This window comes from Branchiostoma floridae, chromosome 16 (genome assembly GCF_000003815.2).
Source record: "Branchiostoma floridae strain S238N-H82 chromosome 16, Bfl_VNyyK, whole genome shotgun sequence".
NCBI classification, from domain to species: Eukaryota; Metazoa; Chordata; class Leptocardii; order Amphioxiformes; family Branchiostomatidae; genus Branchiostoma; species Branchiostoma floridae.
This window is the reverse complement of record NC_049994.1, coordinates 6007146-6033611: the sequence shown is the minus strand read 5'-3', so window position 1 is coordinate 6033611 and position 26466 is coordinate 6007146. Positions and strand designations below refer to the sequence as shown.

At 42.0% G+C, this 26466-nt stretch overlaps 2 protein-coding genes and 1 long non-coding RNA gene across 3 annotated transcripts; all 3 read left to right on the top strand.

The window, feature by feature from the left end:
* Positions 1 to 251: 251 nt before the first annotated feature.
* LOC118403355 lies at positions 252 to 2364 on the top strand. Its single transcript, XM_035802061.1, has 5 exons — positions 252 to 340; positions 646 to 750; positions 1072 to 1157; positions 1264 to 1351; positions 2147 to 2364. The coding sequence occupies exons 2-5, from the start codon at positions 666 to 668 to the stop codon at positions 2212 to 2214; spliced, it is 327 nt and encodes a 108-aa protein (XP_035657954.1). The 5' UTR covers positions 252 to 340; positions 646 to 665; the 3' UTR covers positions 2215 to 2364.
* A 3949-nt stretch (positions 2365 to 6313) lies between these two features.
* On the top strand, positions 6314 to 15759 carry LOC118403340 (isatin hydrolase-like). Its single transcript, XM_035802046.1, has 6 exons — positions 6314 to 6456; positions 11692 to 11828; positions 12653 to 12762; positions 13430 to 13585; positions 14007 to 14194; positions 14745 to 15759. The coding sequence occupies exons 1-6, from the start codon at positions 6433 to 6435 to the stop codon at positions 14991 to 14993; spliced, it is 864 nt and encodes a 287-aa protein (XP_035657939.1). The 5' UTR covers positions 6314 to 6432; the 3' UTR covers positions 14994 to 15759.
* Positions 15760 to 21436: 5677 nt separating this feature from the next.
* On the top strand, positions 21437 to 26149 carry LOC118403359. Its single transcript, XR_004829639.1, has 3 exons — positions 21437 to 22178; positions 22568 to 22683; positions 25570 to 26149. It is a non-coding gene; the product is annotated as an uncharacterized LOC118403359 (long non-coding RNA).
* Positions 26150 to 26466: the final 317 nt, after the last annotated feature.

Below are 26466 nucleotides of genomic sequence, written 5' to 3'. Positions count from 1 at the left end.
CGTTGAATGTTCTTTCTGGAAAGTTGATATGTGAAGAGAAAAATACTAAACTTACCATATGGCATTTTGGTTTAATGTCCCTTCATACCCTGTACTTGTGTCGTTTTACCCTATACGGGGAACCCTAATTTGTAGAATTTTACGCAACATTTCCGGGTTTACATAGCACTTGAGAGCTATAAGTTCACAGGAAGGACGTTCCATATCAGTAAGTGTTACATCCTTGTCCCTGCGTGTATATAAATCCCTCTGCTCAGTTAGCGAGCGTTCATTGTTCTCATCAAGACCTTCACTGGGTACGACAGAGACTTCGACGATTCTTCCAACTCAACCTAAGTCTGTGAGTCATTCTACTTTGATTCTTAGCTTTTTTCTTTGACTCATGTTTAAACATAGGTGCAAAAATGACAAAAATGACTTCTCTCAAATCGCGTATTTTGTCCTCCTTGATTCTCACGATGTCTTGGTTTGAACGGGTAATCGGTGTATCGTAGTAGTTTATTGTTTGATGTAAAGAGCAGTCAAGACTTTTCGGATGCGGATTTCACTCTCTAAAGGTACAAAGAAATCACAAATTGTTAACAAATGGCACTGGTATTATTTTGGCTCTGGACAAACATCTAATTCATCTGTTACTTTGTGCAGAAACTTTGGTGACGTAAATTATGGCGACCTGTGGAAAACTCGTGGCGGGGCTGCTGATGCTGTTCCTGTTGTCTGCAGTGTTGGATCGTTCCTCCGGCTGTATCTGTCAGTGATATATATAATTATATTTATGCACATTCACCCACCCACAGACACTCATATATATATATATATATATATATATATATATATATATGACTTGTAGACGTTTATATACGTCTACACTGGATCCTATGACGTAGATTAGCATAGATACCTAATTTCCTCTGACGAGGATGGTCAAGGGTAGGTTGACAAGTTGTACACACACTTGGACATCCGAAAAAAGTAGAAAAGTATGATGTTTAACGAGTCACTTTTGAAATGTTAAAACTACAGGTACATAGGGTGCCTTCTTTTGACCCCTTGTGTTGTATGTTACCATAGGCTGGGAAAGCTGTTGCAATCGCAAGCTCCATCAGCTCATGGATGTGCAGAACATGTTCGAAATCTGCGACCTTGACAACAACAAGGTGCAGTTGCTTGCTAATTTTTGTACTATGTATCTATTCCTTCTTGTGCCCGAGGTATAACTTGCTTAGTGTGCTGTTATCAGCTGACCTATTTTCCCTCTGTTAGGTTGTGACGATGACCGAGGTGCAGCTGGCACTGCCCGCAACTGGCAAAGAAGCCGTTCGTCAAGCCTTCAATAGCTTCGACCTCAATGGTAGAAAGCATTTAAATAATTCCAACAGTAGGTTGATACGTAGGTCGCATGCTATAATCGGTATTCTTTAAATGTGTTTTAAAAAATAGTAACGTTACGCTTTCTGTCTATTTACAAACTGGACAGAAATTGACAGTATGGACATTCACTTCGATAAGAAAGAAAATATAGAGTTTGGACCGCCTCTTCAGGATCAGCGTTAAGACGTTCGATTGTGCTGTATGTTGTCTTTGTGAACTAGGGGTGGGTGCCGGTACAGGAAATTTAGGTACAGGCAGGTCCAGAGGATCAGGTCCAGGTCCGGACTTGAACCTTTTAATAATTGTTTGTGAAGACTTGAGAATGGTCGATATTAAAAATTTGGCTATGCATCCGACTCCCACTGGCAATTTGAAATCCTGTCATGTAAACTCCGAAGTTTGACTGCAGAAACTTAGTAGAAATGAACTCTATTTCGCTCTTGTTATTTTCTTGAACCGATATGCGCCAAAACGTGTAAACCCCTCCAATACAATTCAGTCATGATCATGTTCTACCAGGTCCAAAATCCAGCCCACTGACTTTTTTTAGGTCCGTTTTGTTCAGACCGAAATTAACACGAAAAAGCCGAATTTGTATCAGTACATCGTAGCCACCTCTAGTATGGAGCAGATTTTATGTCCTTCCCAGATGACTTACTTATATATAGATATAGATACAGATAGATAGATAAAGAGTGTGCCTGTTTCTTTTATTTGCACATGCACCATGATGCGCATACTAGCTAAGTTTAACATGTGACTGGTTCTCTTCTAGGGGACGGGAAGATCACCGAGGATGAATTGGTCCCTCTCCCCGAGTCTTCAGACCTTCCGAAAAACTGAGTCAAGCGCCGAAAGCTGTGGCCTATGAAGACTTTGAAGATTCAAAGTTAACCAAGAAAAAGTAGCCATTAGTCTCAATCAGAAGCAATTGCTTCTGGTCGTGGAAAAAATATAATGAGAGGCAAATAAAATTGTTCAGCTTGTTGGCGACATTCGTTTTCATGTGGTTGTCTTTATTTGTTGTGCCTTCATTAGAGACATAGCTTGCTCCTCTCCGGATTGATCCGCAAAAAATAAGACTATTGTAAACTAAATTATATGACGTATTAATGCCAGGAAATCAAATAGTGGTAGTCAAAATAAAAAACAGACCAATAGTAACAAAGAAAGAAACAAACAATCGTAGTCAGGCAACAGCAAGTAAATTTTAGGGATGACATGTTATGTAGAGTGCAAAAAATAATGAGATAGCGCTAGATACAAGAAGAGTTAAAAAAAGATGGCTATATTTTCAACCTAAACACCATAAACGTTGTGCATGCTTGCGTGCGTGCGCGTGTGTGTGTGTGTGTGTGTGTGTGTGTGTGTGTGTGTGTGTGTGCGCGTGCGTGCGTGACTGCGTGACTGCGTGCGTGTTCATTATCGTTCACCTTCCAATATGGGTGGTGTTGCTTCTTTATTTCATGTGTTCTATCTTTCAAGGGGTAGTATGTATTCTTACGGATATGTGATCGAGATGGTTCTTTTGTAAGGATGTGGTTGGCTCTGAAAAGGGCCGGGGTTTGCAGAAAAAAACGACGGTCAGATCTTCACTCTTTCTTAAAGGTGGGGTCACACCTGCGTATATTTTCAAGTGCACATGATTTCCGCATGAAATTTTGTCAATACGCGGCCGAATGCCCTACATTTGGAATTTTTTTGGAATAAATTAAATTGTACGTCGAGCCCATCTGGCGTTTGAATTACGACTTCAGCGTTTTCATTTCGCATGAGATGCGTATGATTGCATCTGAAATGCGCAACAGAATTTTCCGTACTGCGAATAGATTCGTATGGGGTACGTATGTTGGGCGTATTCCGGACGCACACAACGTCTACCGACCGCATGTCTGACGCACCTGGTGCTAACTGCATTCCAAACGCATTTCAGGTGTGTCAGAGGAACAGTTTCTGTTACATATACTTTTGTTTGAGAGCATTACCAATAGAGTATTTTTGTTAGAGGAACACTTTGTACTACGTATACTTTTGTTTACATGCAGTGCAAGTAGAACATTGACAAGTAAACAGTGAAGAGGTTTTTTTAATTCATTTACGAAGCAGTGACACTGTGCTTTTACAGTAATGTGGGCCATCATTTACCTTACGAAATTATGTGCACTGTTAATATTGTGTTTGTTTTCAATTTGTCTTTAATGATTTCCCCTATCATCTTAGTATTTCAACTACTATAAAAATCACACTCATACACACCACAAAACGTATTCAAGATCTTTATCAAACACGTCAATTAAACAATTATGAAACCTTTCGCCCTCTTTCAAAGTTGTAATAAGACTCTATATTGCACCTTTATATCATGTGGTTCTACACAAAAAAAAGTACTATTATCCGCAAATAAAAGTCAAATATCTGTTACACAAAATGGCACGTGTGTCACACAAATTGACCCAGTGCTTCAGCAGGTTCCTCTACATCTTTCCTTCCCTGGAGGCTCTGTTGGGACCAGTCTCATTCATGGTGTCCTGCAAGTTGTGACCATCTCTGCATGCCCCCGGTACAAATTCGTCGGTCCTGGCCTGGATCTGCCATCTTGATATAATTTTTTTTTTGTCTGGACTCAGATGCACCTTCTTATTTGTTCCAAATCTGGAGTGTGCGTCGATCACGCTATCAGTACGCGTAGTATGCGCAACCCGATCGCAGGACGCACGGTACTAAATCGTGATCTATGTGTGCATTCGTTATACTGTCGCTCATGGTGCGTTGTGTCTGCGCTGTAAGAACGCTATGTACTCGCAATACCGCGATATCCGCGTATTACTGCGTATAAAGCGCAAACATGTAGCGTGTTCGTAGCGCAATCGACCGACGTGGGACCACTGTATTGCGCATCCATAACGTTTTGGCCACCAAACTGCGTACGAATGATAGTTTTGTGCACGTCCAAAACTATCTGTCCAAAACTATCAGGCGAACTGGGCGTATATTTTCGTTTGCCTGCGTACGTGAAACTTTCTAAAAACGATTCAGATGCGTTTGAGGTGCGACTTGTGCGTGCGGCCGCGTATTGAAGAAATTAGTCAAAATGTCGAAAAATGTCAAAACGGAACTCATGCGGCTAGAAGATATACGCAAGTGTGACCCCACCTTTAGGCTTAGAAGCCTTCTTGGCGGGCGTGGTCTTCTTGGTGGTCTTTTTTGTCGGAGTCTTTTTGACGAGTTTCTTGGCAGCAGGTTTATTTAGAATGTTGGTTCTCAACATTATGTTGTAAAAAAAAGGGAATGCAATTTTGTAATCAGTCAGTTATATCCATGTCTCCTGTTATAACAGTTACATGTACCACATTGCACTACCACGGCTACCCTTAGATAGGCACCAGACCTGAACCTGGACAAATTGTCCGTGAAAACCTGTGAATCAGCATACGCAAAACTCAAAACAACGGTCCATTTCGCTACAAAGGAATCTGTTTGACAGAGTATCCGACTTCTTATGGCATTTTAAAATCCCATCCTCATGTAAACAACACTAATGCCTCTGTTAACTCAGACCACGTAAAGTAGAAACTTGGTAAATGACTATCAACTCTCAACTACTTTGCTCTTATAATTTTCTTGGGCCGGAAAGCCCAATAACACGCCTGTCGGTATAATTTGTTAATTTTCTAACAAGAGTCTGAAAACTCAAACCTGCTTGAAATATTTTGTTTTGTGATGGTGCGTATGGTGTGTTGTGGGGGTTGATATGGTTTGACGTTTGGCAAAATTATTCCATCATTGTTCTTAAGTTATATATCTACCTTTGGTAAACAGTGAGATCAAAAACTACACCTTTCTGGTGTCCTCACCATTTCATTTTTATTTCCTATTGTTACACCTGCACCTGGCCCATACATTGTATCTCAATGTGTATATAATGGTTCACACCATACAGAGGTGACAGCGATGGTCACAGTTGCTCTTTTTTGCTCCTTGGAAGATTTTGACCAGAATGCCCCAGCAGTTCTAGAGCAAGCTGCTAGAGGGCCCAAACATACAACACTTCTTCCTTACACCACAAGCTATGTGCCACCAAAAATCAAGACCATAGCATATCCATGTCAAAAGATACAAAAATCCAAGTTCTGTTGCAGTACCAAGGTCACACACCAGGGGATCCAAAATTGACTTTGACCTTCGTCTTCCAAACACCTACCCAAATACCAAATATCATTACAATCCATCAACAGGTTCTAAAGTTATGCTGACCACAAATATGTGGAAACACAAACAGACACACACACAGACACACCAAAAACTATACCTCCATTTTTCATGGAGGTAAATCACACGTTCTGTTCTGGAGATATAGCACTGGAAACGACCCTTCCACACACTCCCATGCTACTGAAAACTCAAAACACATGTTACAGCTGCTAGCTGTCCCCAAGGAGGTTGAGACAGAGGGAATGAGGCCAGATCACTCCATATCAGGAAAAGGGGTGTAAATATTTTTTTAAAAACGAACCACAAAACAACAGCAAACTTCTAATCTACTTAATAGCACAATAGGTCACACACTCTATCCCCATAGCAAAGGAAATCGCAATCCATCCAGAGGTTCTAGAGATATCGGTCCGGAATCACAAAGATCCCTACCAGAAACAGTACATGCTTTTTTCAAGCATGTAATCAGTCCTGTCCACCTTTTTTTCAGGTCCGTATTTTCCGGACTGATCCAACAAGAAAACGGTTTTGTACCGGTAGACCGCACCGGCACACACGTACCCTATTGGCTCCTTAACTTTACTTATTTGTTATCTCAAGGATGATGTTTACAATTGTGTAGAGACAAAGGTCACACCAGGATAGAAAGTTTATGCAAACATAGACACGTTCTTTTGAGTATAAAGTGTTAACGATTATGTAGATGAAAAGTTGAAAGGTCACAGCCTGGTTACGCAAACATAGCTTCAAAACAACCGTAGCACCAGTAACGGTCGTGCGTGGCCCTTCTACCACGGGAAGCAACCTTCAGATTTTCAACGGATCCGTGTAGACTGGTTCATCGCCAGGATGTCTTCCCTCCTTCTAATCGCGGTAAGTCTTCGAGAAGTAACTTCTTTTGAATTGAGGTACAGGTTTTAAAAAATTGTAAGACTGACTGTGGAGGTGGCAAAGTAAGTTGTGGCAAGGTGACTCTGCAGAACTTTTGACAGTTGAACGCAATAGCGTTGGTGAAAGCTTTTGAGTTGCACAGCACGAAAACGAATATTTAAGCATACTTTCCGAGATACTTAAATGTAGCCTAAAGGTGGGAAAATATTTCCGCAGAGTTTACGGTATCGTAAAGACCACGGAAACCATGGTTTTACATTTCCGTAACCTTTCCGTATTCGTTAAGGCAGATTAAATACATGTAATATCTTTACATAACCTTTAAGCATCCTTATATGCGCCGTATATGAAACGGGTATTGCTTATGTACAGAAAACATCTACAGGCTTTGAACCGACCATACGTTCACATACAATCAGTTAACCTTCGCCTTTTTTTCGTGGTTCTCTAAGGTGGAAATTACCAATAGGAGATGATATATTTTCATTGCCCTTCCGTTACAATTGATCTCATTTTACATACTCTTATCAGTATAGGTCTATGGAGACCTCCCCCTTTTATGTATAGGTATGGTAGCGTTTATTTCTAAGAAGAGGCATTGCTTTTACCAAATTAAGAGTATTTTCCGCTCAATATACCACATGCGCCGTTCAATAAAGCAGCGGCTTCAAATGAATAGCTCCTGCTGTGTTTGCGTGTTTAGTTTAACCAAGAAAAGTAAATATCCTGTGTGAAAGCTACATATAACAGATACAATCTTTCCGATATCTTTCCGTTACATTTGAGCTGACTTTACATAAAAGGGGGGAGGTTTAAGCAAACCTCCCCCCTTTTATGTATAGGCGGAAAAAAGATGTCGGAAAGGTAGCGTTAATCATTACTTGAAGAAGAGGCATTGCTTTTACCAAATTAAGAGTATTTTCCGCTCAATATACCACATGCGCCGTTCACTTAAGCAGCGGCTTCAAATGAATAGTGTTTGCGTGTTAAGTTTAACCAAGAAAAGCAAATCTCCTTTGTGAAAGTTACATATAACAGATACAATCTTTCCGATGTCTTTCCGTTACATTTGAGCTGACTTTACATAAAAGGGGGGAGGTTTAAGCAAACCTCCCCCCTTTTATGTATAGGTGGAAAAAAGGTGTCGGAAAAGTAGCGTTAATCATTACTTGAAGAAGAGGCATTACTTTTACCAAATTAAGAGTATTTTCCGCTCAATATACCACATGCGTCGCTTACTAAAGCAGCGGCTTCAAATGAATAGCTCCTGCTGTGTTTGCGTGTTAAGTTTAACAAAGAAAAGCAAATCTCGTCCTGTGTGAAAGCTACATATAAAAGATACAATCTTTCCGATGTCTTTCCGTTACATTTGAGCTGACTTTACATAAAAGGGGGGAGGTTTAAGCAAACCTCCCCCCTTTTATGTATAGGTGGAAAAAAGATGTCGGAAAGGTAGCGTTATTTATTATTTGAAGAAGAGGCATTGCTTTTACCAAATTAAGAGTATTTTCCGCTCAATATACCACATGCGCCGTTCACTAAAGCAGCGGCTTTAAATGAATAGCGTTTGCGTGTTAAGTTTAACCAAGAAAAGTAAATCTCCTTTGTGAAAGCTACATATAACAGATACAATCTTTCCGATGTCTTTCCGTTACATTTGAGCTGACTTTACATAAAAGGGGGAGGTTTAAGCAAACCTCCCCCCTTTTATGTATAGGTGGAAAAAAGATGTCGGAAAGGTAGCGTTAATCATTATTTGAAGAAGAGGCATTATTTTCCGCTCAATATACCACATGCGCCCTCACTAACGCAGCAGCTTCGCCTGAATAGCCCCTGCTGTGTTAACGTGTTGAGTTTAACCAAGATAAGCAACATTTGCTCCTGGTTAAAACTTACATATAGCAGATACAATTTTTGGAATGTATAGGTGCAAACGGAAAGGTAGCGTTAATTATTATTCTTAAAAGAGGCATTGCTTTTACCAAATTACGAGTATTTTCCACTCAATATACCACATGCGCCTCTCACTAAAGTAGCGACCTCGCCTGAATAACTCATTCTGTGTTAGCGTGTTTGACGAAACCAGGAAAATCAAAATATCCTCATGGAACATATGGTATCTTTCCAATGTCTTTACGTTACCATTGAGCTCACTTTACACAAAAAGATGCTATGTACAGGTGCAAGAAAGATGTCGGAAAGGTAGCGTTTACATTTTCCAGTAGTATCGTATGTTACCGATATCGTTCCGTTACCTTTGCCTTTGAGCTTACTTTTCAGAAAACTCTCTGAACTTTCTTTACAGAGGTGGAGATTGATAGTTACAGAAAAAGATGTTGGAGAGGTAGCGTTGAAAGCAAGGAAATTAAATATTTAACCTCCTTGTTGAAAGGAAATAACAGTCGCCGGGAGGACTGGGTACATGCCCCCGAAGATTGGTGGTCATAATTACGGCATGTTCCCGTTCAGGGTAAGAGGACTAGTACTGGGCGGCCTGTGCAGTATGTCGCTCGCGGGTGGCTGTGCCTTGCAGCTTGGCATCCCGACGACATAGCGTCCTCACTACGCGGTAACGTATCATGGGAATATAGCGGGTTTGCTGTTTATATAATTGTACAAAAAAACTTTCTTATCATCTGGAAGAACATTTATTATCTACAAGCAATAATCACGTTCTCCCAGAAAGGCTGGTATTTTCTAGTGTGGTAACAGTTGTGTTTAGCTTAACATTGGCTAAACAGCGTACAAAGGGGATGGTGTTTTTCAAATTCAAATTTATTCGCCGTCAACTATGAATAACGAACAACGCGGCATTGAATTTCTAATTAGCAGCTCCCAGAAGAGGCCAGTCATGTGATAGGGCGTTATCCAATGACAGACAAATGTGGGTTTTTTAAACCTAACGAATATACCATAATTTATAGAAGAAACCAGTTTGCAGGGCGTCTGTTTCGGGACAAGTCAAGAAGGAGCCTTGGATCCGTTTCAACACACGGATTATCGGCGTGGCTTTGCCGCAAATGGATTCGAACGGAACTACAGGACGGAACGGACATAACCATAGGACACTCAAGGCTTGCCAGAAACGGAGTATGTTGGAGAGTCTTCAAAGGGGCACAACTCAGGGTGAATTCAAGACTGTGTCATCTTGACCAGCATAAGTTGGCGGAGATATGGAGAGCACGGCCTGTTCATCACAAAACAGTACCCGTCTTCGGGAATCTCAGCGGATTTTTCCTAATGTGATGGCCAGATGGAACTATGCTGCTTGAAATGATGTCTTTCCAGGCGTATCGCCCGACACTGGACTCCAAATTGTGGACTTAAATGTAGCGGAAATTCGTGCATGGATATTGTACACCGATTGTTCCCTCGGTCGACCAATCCAAGTCCACAATTGGACTCACAAGATAGTTTAGACGGCAAAGCCATAGATACCGGTGTAGGTATGATTCACACCAAATAAGACACGCATACCCGATGCAAAAGTTCCAATTTAAGCCACACAAAACACATAAAGCCTACCTAAAGATGCGGAAAGGTTTAAACTTACGCCGCCTTTACTAAAAATAAATGACAACTATAGTCCAAGGAAAGATCACGGAAAGCGTTCGGATAAGTACGTTTCTGCACTTCTTCGCGTGCCTTTCAGGGTGTGTAAACGACACATAAACGTGGGGAAATCGTGACGGAAATCGACTGTAAATGTGGTCAAAAGATCACGGAAAGGTCTTAAGAAACGCGTGCTTTCCGCCCGTATAGGTTACGAAAAACTGTCATTAACGACGCCTTTAAGCGTCTAATAGTTGCGGAAAGGCACGTGAGGAGTGCCGAAACGTACATATAAGTGCATTAAAGGGAATCTTTACGTTCACGGATAGATGTCGTTAAGTTGCGGAAAGGGTGCAGAAAGGTCTTAATAAACGCATACTTTCCTCCCGTATAGGTTACGAAAAACTGTCATTAACGACGCCTTTAAGCGTCTAATAGTTGCGGAAAGGCACGTGAGGAGTGCATATAAGTACATATAAGTGCCAACGTAAAGGTAACATTAAAGGGGATCTTTACGTTCGCGGATAGATGTCGTTAAGTTGCGGAAAGGGTGCAGAAACGTCGCGTTTACGTTGAGTTTAAGCTTGCTTAAATACCAGATTTCGTGCTGTGTTGCAGGTTTTGAAACATTGTAAGACTGACTGTGGGGGTGGAAAACTAAGTTGTAGCAAGATGACTCTGCAGAAATATTTTGACAGTTGAACGCAATAACGTTGTTTACCAAGCTTCACTCGTCCTACGAGTCCTGTAAGAGTCAACCTGGGCTAGCTAGTAGTCGGGCCTATGAAATATGAATACTTATGTAGCTTTGACTGCATCTGAATTCTTTTGAAATTCGTATCTATTTCGTTTCGCATGAAGTTAGAAGGGTTACGAAGGGGACTATCGTCCTGTTTGTTCTCAGATATAAGTTATGCAATTTACTTTCGTAAAGCGGCCTTTTATTCATACAAACTGTTTACGGAGGTCTTTACAACAGAGGCAAACAACAGTTTTAGGATACGTTAGCTTTCAACATGAAGCCTTCCTTTTAACAGAGGTTACTGTTACTACCATATGGGTGTCATGTGGGCGCTGTTTTAAGTCTTTGGGGGGGGGGGCATGGGTTTCATTTATTTTATAGGTAGCACGGGATTTTGCGATGCATTCACTTGTTCACTGTGTACTCGGATGACTGTGCTATTTCATGACTCGCAAAACATCTTTCACGTTTAGCAACCTCAATTTACATGACGTATCATTAGTTAGATACGCAGACGTTTATGTACTCTTATAAATTTATTATGGTTAAATGATCGACTGTTAGGAATTGATAAATGGATAGATATACGTATCCTTAGCTCAAATTCTTTAACATGACCTAGTTGCTACGACTAAGGTAAAGACACGCTACAAAGCACATATTTACCACACACACCCTCTTAGTACGAACTTTGGACGGCGGGCGTTTTTTGAATGTAGATCTGTCATCCAGCATTACTTAAGCCTGAAGGTTGCGACAATTCATCCGTTAACCTTACATTCCGATCATAATCAACTTATCAAATACGTTTTGTTCTATGTGGGTTTATTATGGTTAATCTCAATCAAGTATTATGTTGCATTGCATTGCATTGTAATGTAATCTTAATGTTTAGCTATTTCTTTTACTATTTTTGTCACTAGGCACTTTTGGGACTGTTTGGATATTCCAGTGGCTCGTTGCCTGGCGACCCTCGTATGATCGAACTGACTTGGCGGTTAGAGAATGGCATGGCCCATTGGCCCGGCATGGTCCCGTACAACTTCACTATAGTGGACAGGTGACTAAGAGCTCCACCTTACATTCCACCGTGGTATAGCATTACTCCGGATAGTGTAAAGTCACACTGGCCATATCAAAGAGGCAACGAGAATTGAACATATGTGAAATGAGGGAAATTGTACGTATCGTATAGTAAAGACATCGATGTGTATTATTAGACTCTGGTAATCATTGCTAAATATGACGTAATTTTTGACAATTCAGCAACGGATATTTCACAGATGAAAAGACTGTTAACTGAGATACTGGCACTAAATGTACCGTTTACATGTCAATCAGAGTTGAAGGTCACACGCAGTCATTTGCATGTCCTTGGGTTAGCGCGGGAAAAGTTTAAATGGCGATCTCTGTCTGGATTTGCATTGATAATGGACCGTTCCAAAAAACAACGGCAGAGGGGGTGGAAGAGGGTGGGTTGGAGGGGGTAGCTCTAGTATAGTGTTCAAGCGTCTGGACTGAAACTAGGGTAGGATTTTGAACAATTTAGATTAGGAACTAGGGAGGGTCTGGGCAATTTCAGATTGGATCTAGGGTAGGGTGTGAGTAATTTAAAGATTGGAACTAGGGTGGGGCCAAAAGCTGTTGTTTTGCCTCTTCCATCCCCTCCACATTTATTTTTTGGAACAGCCCAATGTTTGATGTTTTGGTAATAGGTAAATGTGCCGTCAGTCTATTTTTGTCTTAACAAGGAAACTAAGAATGGGTCTTATTTTACCCAGTGTGATTACTATTAATAATATTAACGTTATATATATATATATATATTACTATTATATAAATAGCTAGAATGAATTTGTCTCTATTTTTCTTGATGACGTCAAGGGGCATGATTCCTGACGGTTTCTACCTGGAGCTCAACAACATCTACCTCGCAGAGCACACTGGGACACATCTGGACGCACCCGCACATTTCATCCAGGGAGAATGGCGTTGTGAGTGAAACTTTACTTGACAGAAATTCGAAAACAACATAGAAACATGACATTTTCAAGCAAATACATAATGCTTTCCTTCACATGGTCTATAGTCTAACACACTACTGCTCTGTTTACTTAAACACATTCATACAATGACATATAGTGACCAGCGCCTCCATGTCTAACCTACTACTTGCTAAATACTGTAATCAAAAATAAACACCAAAAGGGTGTCTGCAAATTTACCAGTAACCATGGTGACAGCTATCTGGTCCAGGTCATTGACCTTTAATATTTGTTTGGAACGGAGTAAGAAGAGAGGAAGTACGGAGCAAAAGCAATACGCTTCCCTTCCGTGAAGGTAAATATAACAATTTTGTTTGTTAATAGAATTTTCATCAAGCAATGACTACTATTCAAAGGTACACACACCTCCAAATTAACCGCAATGATGGCTGGGAGCTGCCCAAGTCCTACTTACCCCTCCTCCGCAAGGAGGCGGGGTGATGGGTTAAAGATCCACACTAGTCTCGACCTAGTTCTCGCAACTCTCGCGAGAACTAGGTCACTCCGTGAGCAAGATGAACTGATAGCCAACGAAAATTTGAAGATGCGTGTGTTTTACCTTTGAATAGTAGTCACTGTTTGATGAAGATTCTATTAACTGTGTACATACATTTAGTGGACCAGGTCCCCCTGAAGAATTTGGTAGGACCGGGCGTGGTGGTTGACGTCAGGGACAAGACAAGAGACAACCCTGATTACGAGATTGGTCCAGAAGACTTCCAGGACTGGGAACGAGAACACGGGCGCATCCCTGACGGCAGTGTGCTCATGCGTAAGTGATTCACCTGGCGGTTAGAGAAAATACGACAACGCAAGAAGGTTCAGTTTAACCCGGGCAGCATTTGTAACGATGGAATTCTATACATTGTCAAAAACACTGTCAAAAAGATCGTATAATTATGCACTTGCAACCGCCCAGGGATAGAATTACATGCATTTTGTGTTGAAGAGAGACATGTCTTTTTTGAAATCGTATATAGTATATTGCACTTTATAAGGAAATGATAATATTGAAAACATACGTACTTTGTAGTGGAACATATCTTTTAAAAGATCTTAATTGCAATTTGTCCAATTTCTACTTTTTGACCAGCGATGCACGAAGCCTGGTAGAGGCTAATACTTTTGTTGTACATAGACACTTTTCCCTCATCTTGTATATCATCTATCATATGTGCCTGGCACGTCTACAGTCCGTACGGGATGGGGAGAGTGGTACTGGGACCAGGGCGAGACCGCCTATCTCGGTACAGACACTGGGGTCACCTCCCTGCTGCACTTCCCCGGGCTCAAACCAGAGGGCGCTCAGTGGCTGGCAGACAACCGCAAAATGCACGTCATCGGAATCGACACAGGGTCCATGGATAACGGACAATCTGTGGTGAGTTCCATTTTCCTCATGATCAGTATCTTCTTACCTAAAGTAAATATTTCTGTCTTTCTTAAGTCATTACCTCCGTCAAAACGGAGGCATTGTTTTCAATCTATTTGTCTTGGTGTGGGTGTGGCCCGGGTTAAGGTTTATTTGTTGTTTTTTTGTTTTTTTGTTTGTTTGTTTGTTTGTTTGTTTGAACATTTGTTTATTCATGAAAGCTCAAGTCAGCCTGCAGGCCGCTTTTCATTGAGGTTATGAGGGAGTTGTAAGTTGTTCAAGTTGTAACCAGTGACTGGTAGGATGTTAAGGTTGAGCTGGTCTGCGTCCAAAGTTTTTGGCAGACTGACCGGAAGTGAGCGTTAGCCCAAAGTCAGGAACTCGAATATGACATTTGCCAGAGAGTGTGATATGTAATGTGTGAAATGGTCATGGCCCTGTTATATTTTGTTGAAAATAAATTCGCAAAATTTTTTCAAGAATTCACGGAGGTATGGTGTCTTCGGTGTGTTGTCTTGTTTTGAATAACAATAGAAATCCATGTACTTCTTTTCCGTAGCAAAAAATGAGCCATCGCATACTTCTGCCGAAGAGAGTGGTGTTCATAGAGAACGTGGGTCACCTGGACCAGCTGCCCGTGACCGGCTCCACCGTGTACGCCATGCCCATCATGATCGGGCAGGGAAGCGGAGGGCCCGCCCGGGTCTTCGCCATCGTAGACGACCGAACCAGTGCCTGTAGCGTGACGACGTCGACCATCGTTACTGTATTTCTGGCATTCTTTTCTGTCATACTCAACATGATGTAGACATATATAACTGCCTATTGACGAGAGAACGTGTAAACACTGTTAAGGGAGAGCAGTGGAAGAAGAACTACATTTTATATGTCAATGTTGACATTACAATTTCGAAAGTATGCGAATATGTCTACCACTGCTTTACTTTGTTTGCAATTAGTCCACGGGCATGAACTTGCACTAATGTTTATTAGTTATAAAACGTGTCCGAACAATAACCTATGTACCGTTTGTCTGTGTGGTAGCTATGATTAATGTATATCTGTAGTGAGAAAGAGAAACTCCGATCATAGACGGCTGATTTTATGCCTTTATTTTATGCGTCCACCATCGCCACTGTACTTCAGGTGCTCTTCTCTGCAATACTCAACATATAAACATGCATAGACATTGTAAACTTAGACATTCAAATCCTTTTGTACTTGCTCACTTTTGCGTTTGAATCCCAGATGAGCAAGTTATTGGAAATCGCAGTGTTGCTATTGAATTAAAAATAATAATGTAACAATGATTAAAAATGCATCAAAGAGAGATTTGCAGTGATAAAAGAATGTTTGATACTTGGCGCATTATGGATAATGTTTGTCTGATACAACTGTTATGAAGATTGGTATATAACTAACATAAGCACCAATTAGGTATGTCTGTATCCTACACTATCCTTCATTCGTAAAAAAAAAACATGCAAGTTGAACTGTTTTTTATGTCACGGACCCGAAATATTTCAGCGGGGACGTTTACATGTACATCATTTGATTCCAATCTTCTGATATCTCTGGTAAATATTGACTCTGAACAACACAGCACTTTGCCAACTTCATTGATAGTAGGCAATCAGGCAGGTCTGTCAAACGTATTCTACATTGTACAGACCTAGGCCTACGATAGCCTGATTAGATCGCACTTATAGTGGCCCGCCAACATCTACCCTAGCCTGGTTACCAAACCCCAGCCCGATCTCAAGTATCTATCGTGCAGGGGTCTGGCCGGATGGCATAGGCCGGGTTCTCAATTTTGAACCTTATAGTGGGCAAAAAACTCCACCAATAGAACAGCAGCAAGATCAGCAGGAGGTACTACACCCCTACCATGATTGGTTAATGACCCCCAACTGTATTTTTTGAATCCATAACAGTGGCCACCAAATACCTGATTCGCTACTGTGATAGCCTGCTGACCAACTGTGGTGTGTTGTAGCTGGCTACCTGTGGTGTGAGTGGTCATAAATCCTAGGTTCTCCTCCCTCTGAGCAAGGGCCTTCGAGAACATTTCTACAGCCATCCTGCCAGACCCCAACACAAAAGATATTTTTGAGGTTGGGGTATGGTATCCAGGCTACATCTCCCCATGCCCCTCTGCAGGGAGGGGTCAGTTTATATCGCTCCAGAAAGCGGAAATTGTGTTAGGCTAACGTCACATTTCCACAAAGGAACCCGGCCAGGCTGTTTGGGGGAAAGTAGGATATAAAGGACATACAACAAAAACACAAAATGGACCAAAGATAATTCAGCAGCATACCTTGTGCGCATATTTATTGGCATAGACTTCCATTTTTTTTCTTTGCGCAAACAGTGCGGCCGGGCCCCGGATTGGAAATGTGACGTAGGCCTTACACGGACTAGGCCTAGGAGAGATCAAGGGGTCACACCAAAGCTCAATATGCAGAAAAAGCGCCGTGCTTTCAGTCGTTGACAAAAAAAAAACAATGAAAATAAAGATAAGAGCCCATGTGATAATTTTTCGTAATCTTTGATGTTGCAAATTCCTTGCAATGGACACAGAAATGGGGCCATCATGCAAAAAAAGCGCTTCGCCTTGCAGCGGGCTAATACAAAAAGGCTTCGCTGGTCCACCAATTTCTCCAATCTCAAAAGTACTACAGCTCAAAGCTTTTCAGGAAATTCAAGAACTTATACACATTTATGATATCGTCAGTCAGTCTAGGCCGTTAACTGCCGTTATAATAACACAACTGCTGTTATAATAATCACCTAAAAATGAAACGCAAAGGTAGGGATGACAACCACGCACTTCCGGCATATTATCACCTCACCTTACCTCTGGCATATCATAACGCCCTTAAAAACCCCGACGACATTCGAACTCCGACCCGGAGGGACCTGGAACACGTCTATAACATTAAATGCATGGAAACCTGCTCGCTATAACACAGTTCAAAGAGCATGTTGGTATTTGTTTGTGGAGCTTGTTGCAGACAAAGGTACAATGGCAGTAAGAGTGAACACACCTGAGAACAAACCAGATGGACTTTATTGACTGCCGTCAGACATGAAAATGGTTAGTTTGGTTTTTTTTGTCTAGTTGTAGAGTCTAGCAATCTGATCAAGAGTAGAGTATATGTAGAGTAGCTAGAGCAGAGTAGAGTAGCCCAGAATAGTAGAGTAGAGTAGAGTAGAGTAGTGTGGTGTATTGTAGAGTAGTGTAGTGTAGAGTAGAGATGAGTAACGTATACGTAGAGTAGAGCAAAGAGTGCAACGTCATGTAGATTAGGGCAGAGAGAGCAGGGTGAAGTAGAGTAGAGTAGAGTAGAGTAGAGTAGAGTAGAGTAGAGTAGAGTAGAGTAGAGTAGAGTAGAGTAGAGTAGAGTAGAGCAGAGTAGAGCAAAGCAGAGCTGAGCAGAAACGTAGCACACAGTCATATCCCAAGTCGAAAAGTGTTATTTAGTAGCACACTGTCTGGAAGTGAGCATTAGTATAGTCGCAGGTTATGCTTACAACTGGAATTTTAAACCAACGACACAGTTGTTTGTATTTTGTGTGTGTACTATGTACCTACCTGTATTTGTGTGTCACCTTCATGACATTGATTAGCTGAGGCTATTTGAGCACAAACATCACAGGTGCCGACTCACTGTGTACTTGTATGCTTAAGTTCTGACCTCCATCCCTCGGGTCAATTGATCGATAAAGGATTGTTCATGGAGTCATGAGAACTTTGCTTGTTAACTAATTTGGTAGACACATTTAGAATAAGACGTATTGCGTGTAATTCTCCGGTAGAACTATTTGAAATTTGTCTTTGAAATTTGAAACTATCATTTAAGTGAATATGCGCAGAAAATTTTACAGACCCTAGTCGCATTCTCTACAGTACAGGTAGAATCGCCAATTGTACTAGCATAGATACTGATCGCGATTTCTGTCGACTGAGACTTCAATGACGTTTTGTATTACTATTATATATAGCTATTGACTGTTGGTGTAGCCATGGGAATATCATTCATACAAATTTAGAAAAGGTTCCTCTTGAAAAATGAGAATTAAAGGGCAATCTTTATACATGGGGTGAACATTTACACATTGTAAACAATGCCCTTTGTACTACCATGGCTCTACAATGGGAGATGAAATTCTCTCGCACAAGTAAAACAATCTTCCACATGAAAACTGTTTATGATGATATCGTCTTCTAGGCTGCATTCGTGGTGAAGGAGATATCTGACAAGAACAGGAAACTGCAAAGAGACCTTTTACCTGTCTTGAGAGAGGCTGACCTGTTTCTTCAACGTCTTGACGATGACGTGAAAAGTGAGATTGAGAAAAATGTCCCTGGGTTTCAGTCGGAGCTGAGCAACTTTTGTCAGAAGCTGGAGTCCGGAGACTGTCCCATACTTGTAGCAGGTGAGGATTCCAGAATTATCTGCCTAGCAGGTAATATTTTCGTCTTCCTGATCAATGTTGGCGCAGCTAATCCACTTATAAAGCTCAGGGCACAACCTGCGGCCGCCGTGGCGAATCCGCAGCCCGATGGCACAAAAAGTTTTGCCTGCACGTTAAGTTCTACGGCGTGTCTGCGTGCTACAAAATCAGTCGGATTCCCTACGAGTTCGTACGGAGGCGGTACTTACCACTTACGGATCCCACAAGATTGCATAGTCGACGTTTGGGCACGTAGACAGCACGTACTTTGCACGTACGGTGGGTTGTGCCCTTAGCTTTAGACTGCAACACACACTCGTTCCCATCCCTACACTCTTCACCTCAGGTGAAACTTCAGCTGGGAAAAGCAGCCTCCTAAACCTCCTCCTCGGAGAAGATGTCCTCCCCCAGTCCCTGCTCAGCACCACGCATGTCATCTGTGAGCTGAAGCGGGACACCAGGAAGCACGTTGTCGTCCATTCCAGGGATGGTGACTGCGATACCGAGTTCGATCTAGTCGGCAGCGTAGAGAACCAGAAAAGGCAGCTCTCAAGATACATATACAGTAAAGAAAAGGTTCCTAAGTATAAGAAAGTGGAAATCTTCTGGCCAAGCCCAATCTTACACGTAAGTTCAAAACTCTCCGTTCTTGGTCGTATAGAATAAGAAAAAAAACAATTGGTAAATCATTGCTAGATTTACTAGTAGCTCATCTCTGAAACAATCTGGACAATTTGTGACTTTTCAAGAACCTGTAGGTGATGTGGACGGAGAATCAACACGTTTGAAATCGTTCCCCTTCAGGTTTGAATATGCAGAACTTTGCAAGTTTTTAAAAAGTTGCACAAAGCTGGTGTTACTAGGAGAGCCGCAACCATACCACTCTAAATTGTTTACACTGCAGCACAGAGATAACAGAACACTAGAAAGGCCGACATTTGCTTAAGAGCAAATACAGCATATTTCAGCCATACCCCTTCCCACGCAACATTGGACTGTTCCAAATCACCCCTGCGCAAAAATGGAACATCCTCTTAACAGTACATTATCCCCCAAAGTGGACTGGTATTGTGAATTGATTCCAGGTAAAAACAGAGCTTGCTTCTATTTTTCAGAAAATGACAATAATCACACTTTCCATTCAGAAAATTTAATCATGACTGAAAATTGTTGAATGACTTCATGTAATGTCATTAACAATTTTCAGTACGATAACTAGGTGTAAGTTTTAAAAAAGTATAAGCTCCTTGTGATGTGGGTACATTCATTATTGCAGTGAATTTTTTTTTATTCAAGTAGGGCATACGATTTAATAATTATCAAGCAGGTGCAGGTACTGTAGGAGCGTTTGTTTTCTTCAAGCTGTAAAACTGTTAAACTGTTTTACTTTGTATGCAATCAGCCATCGAGCCTATTATTATTTTAGTTTAACAACTTCCTGCCAGACCCGGAAGATACGATTGAACCTTGTTCGAGGATTTATTTTCGTCTGTCTGGTCAGTCTGTTCATACCCTCGAGGCTGGCGCTGAGAGTGTTTTATTGGGCTGAAACTCTGGCAGTTTAAAGTTACTTACAATTTAAATGTTCAAACTTTATGTCAAACAACAACAGCACTGGGAAATGTGGCCACTATAGACAGGTGGTCACTATAGAGAAAATGCTGATCTATTGACTATGAGCCATACGTTACACATGATCATTAATCATATAAACATTGCACAGGTAAGCCAATTGTTTAGATGTACAATTAAGTTCAAATAATTCTGAAGAGAAATATTGATGAGAAAATAATCATTCTCGCCACTAACTTATAATTACGTATCAAAACTAAACGCAGATTTTCTAACTAACGCACCTTTCGCCGACTTCGTCAAAGGACCGCCGGCTATCAATCAAACACGGCTGTTGATTAGACTTAGAGTTTCAAACAGCCATGTGCTGTGTGCCAGTTGACAGCGAACTTCATGCTACGTGATGTTTTACATTGCTTGGACCTTCTTTCCTACAGCGGTGCTTCTACAAAATATTTAGACTATAACACTGAGTCCCACATGTTTTATAGAATAGAATTTGACGCAGAACAGCGTTTTTTGCTGGGTATTTTTCTTGAAACATGTTCGTGGGAATATCAGCGAGGCGGCGACGTAGGGATATCAGACCGTCAACAAAAGTCGCACGGCGGCTAACGGCGCATCGAAGATACTAGCGCTATAAATAAGCGCTTCAACTAAGGATGGCAACCCGTACAATATTTTTGTATACTGTTGAGATAAGTAAAGTTTGTTGTTTATGAGGTTTTAGTTGTCTTTGAAGCTTTGACCCGAAATATTTTAAAGTCAAACTGCTGAAGAGAAGTAAGTGACTGCTACGATTATCGTAGATATGGCCCTAAAAAAACTGATAAAAGAAGCCTTCTCAATAGTCTAAAATGCAAGAGCTTCCGGGGGGGCTTCGCCCAGCTGGGTCCCCCAAACCCTCCACCCCCACCCCACCCCCCACCCCCCACAGTGGCCCTGCCCCTGGACCCCGCCAGGGACATTCGGCGGCCCCCGGACCCCTGTCCGACGCTTTGAAAAAATCCTGGCGAGAAGTCTGTACGGCCTGAGTCTTCAAGTTAACGTATTGTGTGGTCCCGCTTATGAATATTAATTAGCCTTCGCTTTCCTCTTCGCTGATTGGCTGAACCATTAATTGAATTAACTCTTCCTGCCGGCTAGACGCAGGTGCAGATGTCGGCTCTGTGGGGTGAACGTCCGAAAGATCATGGCATGGAGAACGAAAGAAAACCTATCTTTCCTGCGCTGTGATTGGCGATGCCTATATTAGGCGAAGACCCAATCCCATATAAAGGCAGGATAGACTATTCACATGCAGTTTGACGGACTCCTCCCCACAGCCGGTTCGTCGACGCCATGGCTACGGAAACACAGAAGATCCACAGAAAGACCGCCAGCAGGTTTTCGGGGTGTAGAAGAGAGACCGAGTATTTACCTCGTTTGCGTTTACAGGGAGTATAGAATTCAAAGATTGCCCTTTTAGTGTCATGAAGATTTCGTATTTTATTTTGCTTTGTGAAACTGCGAGAAGTTGTTGCTGCGTAGGGACGAATGTGAGTTGTCTGCGTTTTGCACGTGTATCGCTCTTTGTCATGCTGAGGTCCGTTCTTCTCGCAGACACTGGCGTGCCGGGCATTGTGTATGGGTTATGGAAGAAAGCATGCCTCACTGCGAGAATAGACGCTTATTTTGGGCGTTTGTTAGACATCACAGGTATATGCAGTACTGTCTGAAAGGACGTCGACGGAGAAGGCAAGTGACACCGCCGGCACGGCCGACCCCAGCATGACTGACGCAGCAGCCTTGTGAATGAGCCGGACGTTCCATAGCAGAGCACCAGTAACACTGTTTTTGACAGTGAGACTCACCAGGACAAGTCTGCGATATCTACGACCTTCTGGGAACGGGTAGGGAAAATTGCCGACAACAGAGAAGATAGAGTAGTTTCCTACGGGCGTAGGATTTACAAGCCAAGCAGGTACGCAAGGTTTTGAGCTCGCGGCCATTTTTGGCGTCTTGTGGAATTTTCCATTTTGATTTGTCTTCCTACGTTGGCTGTTTTTTCTAGTGGATCCCTCGGCTGTTTTCTTTCTTGTTCCTTCATGATTTTATTTTCCTGTTTTCCCCTTTTGTATGATTATGGTGTGTTTTGTTGGTCAGCAACTATTCTGTCGTTCATTTCGTTTAGCGACTCGTAATTTGCATATGTTTGCGCATCGCACATGTTTCGCGTGCGCAGGTGTGAGTGATTCTATTTGGTAAAATAGGCTTGGTATAATTAATTTTGTGTTGTCTCATTTGAGTTAGGTATGTTGATACAACTGAGCCACCGCTAGGGCTGCCGTTTACCCCGTCTTTTCGCCATAGGAGCCTTTATGAAGCGGTACAACGTTGTTCCAGTTTCCGCACGCTCGGAGCAGAGCCCGACCTTTTTTTATCAAGAAAGAGTCGGAGGCTTCAACTTATCACTGGTAGCTCTATGGGTGAGTTACGTTGTTTGAAAGGCTTTAGACAGTATTTGGTATAGTTTTTTGTCTGCCTATCACGTTTGTTGTTGTTGTTGTGGAAGGACTCGAACGTATTGCCTTATTTTACGTATTTTCCTTTGTTTTTTTTCTGTATATTTGCTTTGTTTAATTTTGAAGTTAGGCTCGGCGATTCTGGGCATTGCATTTTGTGGACCAGCCAGCATTCAGCAACCCGAAAAGCTGAGGGACCAGGCCTCAAGACGCTCGGACAGCTGTCAACCACTGCGGCAGTTCTCCTAAGGTGTGTCCTATATCTCAGCTAGAGGTTGTTATCTTGTTGCTCGTCAGGTCGGCAGACAACCTCGAGTTTGTAGCGAGATTTCAGGTGATTTGATTTTTGTTTATGAGCCGATTTGCTTTTCGTTGGGTTTCTCGCTTGACAGGTTCTTGGATAACCCTAGGTAGAAAAAAAAAGTGTTTGCAGTTTTTTGTCTGGTTGGTGTCATGCAATAGTTTGTTGGACAATTGAACTGTTGGACAGTTTTTGTTTGCTGTTGTCGTACGACATGCTGTAAACAACCCCAGGGAGATAACAAGACTGCTGGAAAGTTTTGTTGTTGTTGTCATGCGACAGGTTGTTGGACAACCCCAGGTAAGTAACAAGACTGTTGGACAGTTTTGTTTGTAGTTGTCATGCGACAGGTTGTTGGACAACCCCAGGTAAGTGTACAAGACTTTTGGATAGTTTTATTTGTGGATGGACGACTGGTTGTGGGATAGCACCAGGCAGGTAACAGGACTGTTGGACAGTTTTGTTTGTTGATGTACGACAGGTTGTGGGACAACACCAGGCAAGTAACAAGACTGTTGGACAGTTTGATTTGTTGATGTACGACAGGCTGTGGGACGGCACCAGGCAAGTAACAGGACTGTTGGACAGTTTGGTTTGTTGATGTATACGATAGGCTGTGGGACAGCACCAGGCAAGTAACAAGACTGTTGGACAGTTTTGTTTGTTGATGTACGACAGGTTGTGGGACAACACCAGGCAAGTAACAGGACTGTTGGACAGTTTGGTTCGTTGATGTACGATAGGCTGTGGGACAGCACTAGGCAGGTAACAAGGTTATTGAACAGTTTGGTTTGTTGATGTACGGCGGGTTGTGGGACAACACCAACCAGGTAACAAGACTGTTGGACAGTTTGGTTGGTTGATGTACGACAGGCTGTGGGACAGCACCAGGCAAGTAACAAGACTGTTGGACAGTTTGGTTTGTTGTCGTGCGACAGGCTGTGGGACAGCACCAGGCAGGTAACAGGACTGTTGGACAGTTTGGTTTGTTGTCGTGCGACAGGCAGTGAGACAACACCAGGCAAGTAACAAGACTGTTGCACAGTTTGGTTTGTTGTCGTGCGACAGGCTGTGGGACAGCACCAGGCAGGTAACAGGACTGTTGGACAGTTTGGTTTGTTGTCGTGCGACAGGCAGTGAGACAACGCCAGGTAGAGTAACAACAGTGTACGACAGTTTTTTGTTTGCTGTTGTCGTATGACAGGTTGTTGGACAACCCCGGGTAGGTAACAAGACTGTTGGACAGTTTTGTTTGTTGTTGTCGTGCGACAGGTTGGTTAGATAACCCCAGAGAAGTAAAAAGGCTGCTCGACAGTTTTGTGACGCTGTGCTGTCGTACGACAGATTGTTGAGCAACTCCAGGAAGCCAACAAGACTGTTGGACATTTTTTGTTTTGTTGTTGTCGTGCGACAGGCTGTTAGACAACCCCAGAGAAGTAAAAAGGCTGTTAGACAGTTTTGTGGGTTGCCGTACGATAGATTGTTTAGCAACCCCAGGTAAGCAGCAAAACTGTTGGACATTTTTGTTTGTTGTTGTCGTGTGACAGGTTGTTAGACAACCTCAGAGAATTAAAAAGGCTGTTAGATAGTTTTGTGTGTTGTTGTACGACAGATTGTTGAGTAACCCCAGGTAAGCAGCAAGACTGTTGGAAAGTTTTTGGACTAGAGAAGTAAAGAGACTGTTAGACAGTTTTCTGTTATCGCACGATACGTTGTTACAAATTTGTTACCCAGGTGTTAGTGGTTGGTCGCACGACAGGTTGTTAGACAAGCCTAGGTAAGTAACATGGCTGGCGGACAGTTTTTTATTTTGTTTGTTATGCGACAAGTTGTGGGACAACCACAGGTGGAGTTTAAGACTGAAGGACAATTTTTGTGTGCTATGGAGCCGTACTATTAGTTATTGGACAGCTTCAGGCTGATAACAGGACTTGGTTTTCGTTCGGTTTGTTACTTGACAAGTCGAGGGACAACTCTAGGCTGATATAGTTGGTCGTGCGACAGGGCAGCCACATGTAGGAAATGAGAATAGTACAGTTTGGCTGGCTGACTACGACAGGTTTTGGTTAACTTCGTGATGGTACATACCGAGACTGTCCGATACTTTGGTGAGATTTGTGGCATTGCAGATTGTTGATGGACCCCGTGTAGATAACGAGAACGGCAAGCAGTTTTTAACGCGATTGAGAAAATATCTACAGAAGCACTGAAGTCGAGGCCGACAATTGTGAAGATTACGGTGTGCAATGTAGAGAATAGTACGTCGTGGATAGTTTTAGGACGGACAGCACAAGATTAAAAGTTGGCACTTATATACGTATAACTGCAAGGAGTTTGAACTAATTACGAGTATCATTCGTTCGTTTTTCAACACGCTATTGTATCGCTATGATTCTTGGTACACGTACGTTTTCTTTGAAGTACAAGACACAGAGCAACATTGTCGTAGAACATTCGTAACCAACGACGTATTCGTTAGGTGGTACAGGTTTTCAAGAGAAAGGATAGCTTCATCCCGAAGGACATGCAATATGATAAATATGTTACAGGAAGCATTCAGTACAACGCGCGTGGGTGTGATGCGAGGACGTCTGAAAATACCACCTCAAGTTCAGCAACTTAGACCCACCAGCCAGCTGAGAAGTACACGCAGCAAACCATATGGGAGGACGGCGTACAGGCAGGGATGGTGGCCAAGCAAAGGGATCAAGAAGTTTAAAACCAGACTTAAAATTCAGAAACAGAGAGACAACAGCCCCAGAATTTTTTACTCTCTCGTACGTTCGAATTGTGACCTGAATTTCCATTTTGCCTTAAAGTAACAGAGTATGTTAGAGGGCGTCTGTTAAACGCTTTCTTCGTAAAAAAAAAGAACATCTATACTGTCTTAGAGTTCACTGTAGGGATGACCACTGTATTTGCTTGTTTTTAATTAGAACACATCAACGTCAGAAGTTGTCCAGGAAGTGACATGTTTTTCGTTGTAATGTTGAGAAACAACTAGTTATTAAATCGGTTTGCTGTTTTCGTCTGTCTCCATTTTCTTTACTTGGTAGTACGTTCCAGCGCTTATGGTTTATAAGTAATTTGAAAAGGAGCATGTTTAATATAAAGTGCCATGGATAAATACAGGTTCGTGTATCTTGGGTAGTAATTTGTTGATAACTTGACGAGGCACGAAAGTTAAAAGGCAGCAGTTATTTTTGTCGTTTTATCGAAACATTTAGGCCAAAGTCTAATTTTGTTTCGTAGGTAGATCTGACATGTTTAGCTGTAATGAGTCCAAAGATGACGCTATAAAAGTTTCAGGTTTAATATAGCCAGTATTAAAAGATCACTGCTTACTTTCTAACTGTCAGCCTTTATTGGCACACACAGGGTTAAGGCTTATTTATAGAAGACATGAAGGTTTTGCTGCACATAAAATAGAATGTCTTCAATTTATC